The following is an 8,837-nucleotide window of genomic DNA, read 5'->3' as shown; positions in this document are numbered from 1 at the left end:
GAGATCCAGTCTGTGTGCTCGGGTATGTCAGAGGCTGTTCCCGTTACACGAAGACCCACAACCCGAGCAGGTTCTCGGCCAGCATCAGCCAAGCTTCTAAAATTCCAACTCCCCAGGGATGGCCACTAGCCAGCAAATCGTACAGATCCTGGGAGAGATGATGTGACTGGCTCCATAAAGGTCTTTTCCTTTTGCGTTAAGTATTTAAGTTCGTAAGGTGTAAAAGAGTAGATAGAAATTATTGTGAAATATGGCAAGAGGTGGATTTTGAATTCTGCAGATGGCCTTATTTGTGTATTTGTCTTCTTCTTTTATGTGTATAATTTTTGTGTCCGGGTCTGGGCTCTCCAGGTCAAGGCTTGGACATTCTGGAGCGAGCCCAGCAAAGAGCCACACTGATGAAGGGACTGGAGAGTTTTACACAGAAGGAGTGGCTGAGAGAGAGGGAGCTCTCTGACGGGGAGACACGTGGAAGCAGACTCTCCTCAGTGGCGTCCTGTGGAAGGACGAAAGGCAACGAGCACAAGTTTAACTACAAGAGGAGGCCTTGGAAGTACAGGTTCAAACCTGGAACTCTGGGTGCCAGGCACTGAAAGAGAGAACAAGCTCTTCTTCTTACAGCTCCTGGAAAAGAAAAGTCATTCCTGTTGTCTAAAAGGAGATCCAAATAACAAGCTCTCTCTAAGGATGCTCTGACTCTGGACGCTGTCAAGGAGCTCAGACCAGGAAAAGATTTGGAAAAGCTGCATTTATAAAGAGCTCTTCCAGCGCCAGAACCTACGTCCAGAGAGCCCGTCTGATGAGATGTTCTGTATCCTCAGCGTCACATCTGAGTGTAAAGAGACGTGCCTCTGTTTAGCGGCTGTTCTGTAGAAGTGTAAACAGCCCATTTGTGTTCTCTGAGGAGAGATCTGGCTGTGAACAGATACACAAGTGGCAACGTCTGTGCCGCAGGCGGTTCCTACAAGGCAAAGGAAGCCCGTTTCTATCTCTAAGGCTTCCGTGACTTTTTTATCAGGTAAAGGAGTTCAGGCTGGGAAAAGGCTGTGGGAAGATTTCTTTAGAAAGAGCTATTCAGGCCTCAAAACCCGCGTGTAGGCAGAGAGCGAGTGGAGGGCACTCGCCTGCCGTGCGGCTGCACTGCGCATGCGCGGACACCCCCCACCCCAGCACCACCCACGCCGGTACTACGCTCCCATTGGTGGGAGCTCCCACTGCTGGGATCGCCACGGCGCCCTCCCATTGGTGGGATCGGCTCAGCGGCGGTGGGGCACAGTGGGGATTGACGGCAGTGACGGACCAATGGAGCAGCGCTGCCCAAGGAGGAAGGGGCGGGCGGTGGTGCCCGTCGTGGCCGGTCCAGAAGCTGAGGGGGCCGGGGGCAAATGGCGGCCGCCTGGCAATGAGTGCGGGGCGGTGTGGGGGGAAAGCGGGGCTCGGTGGATGGGTGGTGGGTGGGGCCGGGCCCGCGGGGCTGCCGCGAGCACGTGGTGAGGCAGCTGGAGCGCGTCAAGGTGAGTGGGCGGCCCCAAGGGGTGATGGTGGGGGCGGGAGGGCCCTGAGTGGGGCTGGGGGCAGGGGGGGCCTGCGGGGGGGCATTGTCGGGTGGGAGGGGGGTGTCTGGGCCCGGCTGCCCGCGGGTTGCCTATGTCCTGGGGGGTTTGGTGTGCTGTGGGGTGTCTGCGCTCCCTCAGTGTTGCCCGGGGGGCTGCAGAGGGGCTGAGGCAGCAGAGAGGGGGAGCTGGTTTGGGGCCTGCCAGGGCGAGCGGGACTCCTGCTGGCGGGGCTGGCAAAGGGGCTGGCGTGGCTGGTTTGGGGGCTGAGAAAGAGAAGGGGTTGTGTGGCTCTGGGCTGAGGAAGAGGGCTCGAGGTGCAATGCACGCCAGGCCCCTTGTCCCTGCGCAGAGGGTCCGTGCCGGCCCCGCTGCTGAGGGCAGAGGTGGGGTGGGGGTCCCCCGGGTCGTCCCCCTTGGCTGGGTGTGACAACCAGGCTCGTTTCTCTGCTCTTCTTTTCCCAGGGTCACCTTCTGCGGCACGGCAAGAAAATCCTGCCCGGCTGATTCCGCTCGCTGCTCAGGTAGTGGCGCGCCTGGGGCGAGAGGCGTGTGCGAGTTCAGGGACGCTACAGATGCTCCCCGCCAAAGCCGCAGAAAAGGCAAATTTGCTGCCAGTGCAGAAAAGCTGACGAGGAGTTTTGCGCTTGTTTTTGTGCGGATCTTTAGTGGTTTGAGGGCCGGAGCCCTCCAAGAGAAGCGTTCTAAAAAAAGGTATTTTTATTAATACTAAAATGAGCAGTGTAGAGTAACGCGAGGAATTAAGTCCGTGTTTTTTATTAGCGTTGACAGCTCCAGATTGGCCACTAACAGCACTTCAGAAGCTCTTGCGTCCAGAGTGCTCTGAAAACCATTGAGTGATTAATCCAGCGCCAAAGGTTGAGAAATCATTTCAGGAGCTCAAGTCTTGGGACGTTTAATAACATGAGACGGAGCCTTTCGCTTGGCTTCTGGGCCGGGCTGGTGCCCAGGTCAGCGATAATCCGAAGGGGAACGGCTCACTCCAGTGGAAATAGTTGGTGTGAGTGGAAATAATTAGCGTCTCGTCACCCATGGGAGGGAAAAGGGAGATCAAGAGTCCGCCTAAACGAACCTCGCACCGTTAAGAGATTGTTCTCTGGTGGGGTCACTGCCAAAATTGTGTTTCGGGGAAGCACCGAGCAACGTGCTGCAGCCGGTCTGGGGACTAAATATCTCCAAAGTCTGGGGTTGATTAAGTGCTTTTTGGTTATGTGTTGGATATCTTGGGGTTGTTTTTTTCCCTATACACCACCTTTTACCGCTAAACGAACTGCAGACATTTCCCAACTAGGCACGAAACAGCGGATTGAGCACTGAGGGTGATGACATTATATTTTTAAAAAAAACAGTCCTCCTGTTAATTTTCCACCCCTTTATCTCCACTTTCCCCACTTTTCGGCTTCCCCTCCCCTGCCAAAAAACTGTGGTCAGGTAGTTTTATTCCAAAAAAGGTCACCACCGGGTGTTTTCACGGAGAGCGATGGCGCAAAGCAAGGAAGGAGCAGTAGGTAAAGGGAAACGGAATCCTTGAGCACTTGTTATTTAACAGGAATTCTCGTTATTTTCTTTAACGGAGAAACAATTCGGAAGGGACTTGGGATGTGAAGGACGTGGAGGCCAGAAAATACACCCCGTGCCCTCGATTGTGCCCAGAAACCATCGCCAGAGGATGCAGGAGGTGGAAACCGTCCCTCCAAACCCGGGATGCCTTCAGGGGCACGTCACGGTGGCTCCGCCTGCTGATTCCATCTCAGTACTGTCCATGACAACGAATTTGCCAGCAGGGAAGGAGGTGGGTGGCGATTTTAGCCATTTTTGAGTGTATTTAGCAAAAATCCCATGCTGGAATGGCTTCTGTGAGCCACCGGTCACCAGTTTAGCAGCTCAGCGTCACAGCTCCCTTAAATCCCCCCAATTCTACTCAAACAACGTGGCAGGAATGGGCTTGGTGGTAATTAACACCATTGGTAACAGACTTGGTAAAGGTTCCAGGGGCCTGTTGGTGGAATTTATGGGAAATACGTAACCTGTTAATCACTTTGGAGTTGCGGTTTAAGTTCCTCCTAAACCCACGACCTGATTTGATTGTGCGACATTGTTTGGGGTAAAAACTTAGTCTAAGCATTAAAAACGGGCAATTCAAACTACTTGAGGATGGCAAGGAAGGCTAAAGGATGGTCTTGGCGGAATGATTTTTCTCTCGCGTGTTTTTTTTGATACCCCCAATTCTCTTGCCCGATGGGGCCCAGGAGGACTCAGGAGGCAGAACGGTAACGTGGTGGTGCTGGAGAAGTTGTTAGAGGAGAGCGATTAGTGCTTTCCTGGGAAACAGGGGCCGTATTTATTACAGCTCCTCACGTATCCGTGCGTTTATCCTGCGGGAGCTGTTCCCCGTTCGCCTTCCTCACCTCCTTTTCCTCACGCTTTCAGGCGCGTCAACGTCGGCAGCCAATTTCAAGCAGAGCTTCCCGACCTCCAGGACCCGGCCCGTTTGGAAGAGGAGGAAGAGGGAGCGTCGCTGGTCTGGAAACCCTGGGGCGACATGGAAACCAACCTGGAGACGCAGGAGAAAGGTTTTTCTAATGCTTTTTTTCCACTTCCACCCCACCCAGGGATACGACGGGTTCACAATTGCACCTTTTTAGGCTTCTCTCCCTCCTTTTCTTGCCCGCCTTCGTGTTCGAGGGAAGGAGATGGCTGGGTTTTGGTGGGAGGGTGTCTAAAGAATAACAGGAGATGCTCTCGGCAGCATCTTCCATGAAAAACGGGCACTTGGAACTGTCCCACCTCATCTGCGGCACCCTCGGGAGAGGGGAGGTTTCTCTCTGAGCTTTTAAAGTAGAGCTGTTTGGGGTATCGGACTTTTTTCTCTGCCTTCTCCTCGTCTCCGGTCTCTGCTGCGCTCGTCCTCTTTTCCCTCCCTCTCCTATTGACCCTTTTCTCCAGGAAAATTTGACTTTTTCTCAGTTTTCGTTGCATTTGTAGTTAGAAACCTGCTCCGTTTGGCTTCTCCCAACGCCGGGCCGGGGGGATGGGTCAACCCGGAGCTGGCTCTGCATTGCCTGCACGAGGCTCAAGGCGACGTGCTGGTAAGAAGCGGTAATTTCTAACGAAGAACGGACTTTGTTACTGGTTTGAGCTGGGAGTCGCTCTGAGTTTTCTGTTGCGTGGGCCGGAATCTCTTTGCTGAAGGCGCAGGAGGTGCTTGGGTGCTGCCTGTCACCGCGTTAAGGTCTCTTGGGCTTCCAGACCCCTCTCCTGGTGCATCACGAAGAGTTTGGTTTGATTCTGGGACGATTTGGAGAATAGAATTACTCCTGAATGAAGGGATATTAGATAAAACCCGAGGTCTGCCCTCGATAAGCCCCGAGCGGGTCCGCTTTGCTCCCTCTTCTTCGAAGAAGGGACTTAACACCCCTTGGCATCTGCTGCATCGCCACGAGGAGTGAGAATTTCCCTTTTTGCTCCTCTTCCGGAGGAATTTACATCTTTTTTCCCTATTAAATCTCGCAGGAGGCAGTGGAGATGCTGCGTGCTGGGCCGCCTCGGAGACCCGAATCCCATCCCCTGGCTGATTGTCATTACACAGGTAAACGAGGAGAACAGCTCCCGACGTTCCCTTTGCTCTGATTGAACTGAGTGTTAACAGTGTTCTTTTGGAGTGAGGAAAAAGAGCAGTTTTAATCCCTTTCCAGGGCTTTTGGAGGTGAGGGATGCCTATTCTAATAGTTTGCCAGTCGCTGGTTAATTCCTAGGCTCGGATATTTGGACGTCGGTGGAGGAGCAGTTGTTTAAAGAGATGTTTTACATCCATAAGGATGTAAAGAGATGTTTTACACCCATAAGAAGAACATCCACCATCAAAAGCAAGCGTAGCATCCAGTTTGTGGACTGGTGCCCCACAGGTTTCAAGGTGGGCATCAACTACCAGCCACCCATGGTGGTGCCTGGGGGGGACCTGGCCAAGGTGCAGCGCGCTGTGTGTGTGCTGAGCAACACCACAGGCATTGCCGAGGCCTGGGCCCTCCTGGACCACAAATTTGACGTGATGTGTGCCAAGCGGGTGTTCGTGCACTGGTACGTGGGGGAGGGCATGGAGGAGGGGGAGTTCTCAGAGGCCCGGGAGGACATGGCTGCCCTGGAGAAGAATTATGAGGAGCTGGGGGTGGATTCTGTGGAAGAGGAAGGAGAGGAGGAAGGGGAGGAATAGCACGTCCACAAAACGTCTGCTTCAAACACTTCAGCTTTCTTGTGCGCTGGGGGAGAGACTCCTCGTGGGATTGGGATGGGATGATACCATGATACAGATAAGCTGCCAATTAGCTGCCCGCTCGATACTCGGAGCCAGTGTTTTGTCACATTTTGATGAAATGCTGTCCTTTGTGCAAACTTTGCTCATTATAATGTCATTATAATACCAAAACACACCTCCATCCCGAAGGCTACCCGCCTCCAAGGTGCGACCACTCCTTCTTGAGTCTGCGCCCTGAATTTCTCGTAAACTATACCTTTAATTGTGAAGCGAGAGAATTTTACACCAATCATGATAAAAGTATGTATGACTAAAGTCACTCAAACTCCACCTTGAAGATAACAAATAGTATAAAAATAGCCCGAGAGAGGGGGGATACCCAGGGAAGACACCATCGTGAAGAATTCCATCGCTGACTTCTGGGATCAGTCGCCGGGCTGAGCCTCTCTGCCCCCCCGTAGGGACGCCTTTGGGTAAGACTTAGATCATACCGAGTGCTTCCTCGGGAAACTTAGAAATCTCTCTAGAGACTCTCTTTCCTACATTTATAGCCAGGCTGTATCGTTTATAACCTTGTCGCATGTTTTGTATACTCTCATTTGCACGTGCTTTGCAGACAGTGTATTTATCACCGTCAATCCTAAGAACCTGTATACCTGTTGTTTAAATAAACTGCACTGTTTCAGTAGCTGGTCGTTTCGCTTTCTCACTGAACGTGACCAACGACTCGAGAGTGGCTGTGCTAGTTCAGGAGCACGACTAGACTGAAGGTGCAGTCCACTATCAGTGTATCCAAATCATAACAGTTTAATACATGTTAAACGCGATTGGACTGATAGTGCTGGATTGGGCATCACTCCGAATTTAAACCCAGCTGCACCTGGTCCCCCACCTTGGTGAGGAGTGTTAGAACGCAAGGGGGTTTATCTTCTGCCAAAACCGCTTGGCCCCTTTCACGCAACAAGCAAGTAATTAATAGAATGTCTTAAGTTTGTAAGAATCCTACAGGTAAAGACTGTTTAAAGAAGACAAGAGACGGGGGTGACCAGAGACCGTGGCAGAGAGCTGCGACTTCAAAAGGAGAACTGGAACGAGACGATGAAGAATCACCTGAGGCAGAGGAACGGCATGGACTTTTGCAGTTACTAAAGACTAGAGAGCTGAAAAGCTGTAAGGGAACACCCAGATCCTCTTGGAAAGAAATACCAATTATGTAATGTTTGTTTTAACTGTATATAACCGAGATATTCCTTGTGAGTCTTTGCCACTCACTGAGGAGATGGCCCAACTCTGAGTCATCAATAACGCAAACCTAGAGGTACCCCCCGAGCAGTGAAATTCCTTAACAGATTTTGGCGACCCAGATGGGACTCTAGGACACGAGAGAGGACGAGACAGGTATTTCTCTGGACAGACCCATTTCCAACACTGGAATTGCCGGCAAATCAGGCGAGTTCACCTAAGAGGCTTGGGCACGGGTAATTCCAGACAGAATTAGACTGGGATGCTCTTGTGTTTAATCTTGCAATTTATGATATAGTATAGAAGTAAAGGTGGGGTCAACAGTCAGCGCTGAAAGGGGGATGCCCCTTGCTGAGGTTCTAGAGAACTGGAAAAAGATCTCCTTGGCACAGGCGTTACGGAAGCGAAAATTGATCACATTGTGCCAGGAGGAATGGCCATTCCTGACGAGAGCTGGAGGAGGGGGACCAATGGATTTATGGCCTCCTAAAGGGACTTTTAAACCCCATGAGTTAAAATTTTTGAGGACAATTATAGAAGACTCAGGAAGTCAAGATATGGATTATTGGTATATTTGGTATAATTGGGCTCAACAAAGGAGGAAGACCCCCATTTCAAAAACCGAGGGAAATCTAGTCCCCTCGGCCCCCAAATTCGGCGAAACTGATGTGCCTCCCAGAAATGCTGGGATGTACCCTATGCGTTTGGAATACATCCCAAACCCAAGGGCAGGTCCTGGTGCACCTGCCCAAGTCCCTGCGGTCACTGCAGTTACGAAACATGAGCCTTGGAAACAAGGGGATTTAGTAGCCTGGCAGTCTGAAATGCCTCGGCTGTGGGATGATGCTGAGAAATGTGCTCAATTATTATCAGGAATTGTTACCGATTATACCCTGGATTGGAATGACACGTGAACCCTGCTGCGAGAACTATTTCAAGCAGAGGAGAGAGAAAAAATTCTCCAAAAAGATAGAGAAATTGCCCAGAGAGGTCAAGGGTTAAATCCCTGGCCTGAACAGGATCCCGAGTGGAATTTAACGACTACTGAAGGGACGAGAGCTCATGGGGCTGCTCTCCAACAGGTACTAGGAGCAGTCCGACAGGCAGGTGAAAAAGTCACTAATTGGTCAAAAGTCCTCGAATGTAGACAAAAACCTGATGAACATCCCAGTGATTATTGGAGTCGATTGAAAGCTACTTTATTAAAATACGGGGGCATGAATGGTGAGAATTTCCAAGAACCATTAGCTACTAGTGTTTGTGTAGATCAATCTGCTCCAGATATAAACAAGTATTTTAAAAAGCATATGCCCGGTTGGCATGCCCTGTTAATTTCTTAGCAGACATGGGAGCTACTCTGTCTTTATTACATTTCCAAATTGCCCAGGTTTCAAATGACGTGGTTATGATGAGGGGAGTGTTGGGGGCAGAAACAAAGTTTCTATCTACGCCTTTACCTGTAATGTTAAGTGGAAAATTAGTATGGGGTAGATTCATGATCGCCCCTGATTCTCCTGTTTCCCCATTGGGACGAGATTTGTTGACGGAACTTGGTACGCTTGTTACCTTGACTCCATTGGGAATTCAAAGGATAGTGATGAATTCTCAAGTAGTTCAATGGAGAATCAGGAACAAAATAATTTAGATAACAGACCACTTGAACTGGCTGCAGTTCCCACAGAATTATGGAGCACATCAGGAGACGAAGTAGGATTGTTAAGATCGGCTGAACCAGTAGTAATTAAAACAAAAGGAGGGACTCCTCCTTC

General features: G+C 50.8%; 1 protein-coding gene across 1 annotated transcript; it reads left to right on the top strand.

The window, feature by feature from the left end:
• Window positions 1-1,327: 1,327 nt before the first annotated feature.
• Window positions 1,328-6,513, top strand: LOC141736671 (tubulin alpha chain-like). Its single transcript, XM_074571224.1, has 7 exons — window positions 1,328-1,514; window positions 2,019-2,267; window positions 3,151-3,366; window positions 4,005-4,147; window positions 4,560-4,663; window positions 5,088-5,163; window positions 5,330-6,513. The coding sequence occupies exons 4-7, from the start codon at window positions 4,117-4,119 to the stop codon at window positions 5,782-5,784; spliced, it is 666 nt and encodes a 221-aa protein (XP_074427325.1). The 5' UTR covers window positions 1,328-1,514; window positions 2,019-2,267; window positions 3,151-3,366; window positions 4,005-4,116; the 3' UTR covers window positions 5,785-6,513.
• The last annotated feature ends 2,324 nt before the right edge of the window (window positions 6,514-8,837 follow it).

This window comes from Larus michahellis (assembly GCF_964199755.1).
Source record: "Larus michahellis chromosome W unlocalized genomic scaffold, bLarMic1.1 SUPER_W_unloc_1, whole genome shotgun sequence".
NCBI classification, from domain to species: domain Eukaryota; kingdom Metazoa; phylum Chordata; class Aves; order Charadriiformes; family Laridae; genus Larus; species Larus michahellis.
Note: the sequence above shows the minus strand (reverse complement) of the source record. Positions and strands in the feature narration are given on the sequence as shown.

Bases quoted from the DNA above. Each gene is read 5' to 3' on its own strand.
- LOC141736671 (XM_074571224.1), top strand. From the start codon at position 4,117: ATGGAAACCAACCTGGAGACGCAGGAGAAAG. The intron at 4,148-4,559 runs GTTTTTCTAATG...TTGCATTTGTAG, and splicing joins CCTGGAGACGCAGGAGAAAG to TTAGAAACCTGCTCCGTTTG. The intron at 5,164-5,329 runs GTAAACGAGGAG...GTTAATTCCTAG, and splicing joins GGCTGATTGTCATTACACAG to GCTCGGATATTTGGACGTCG.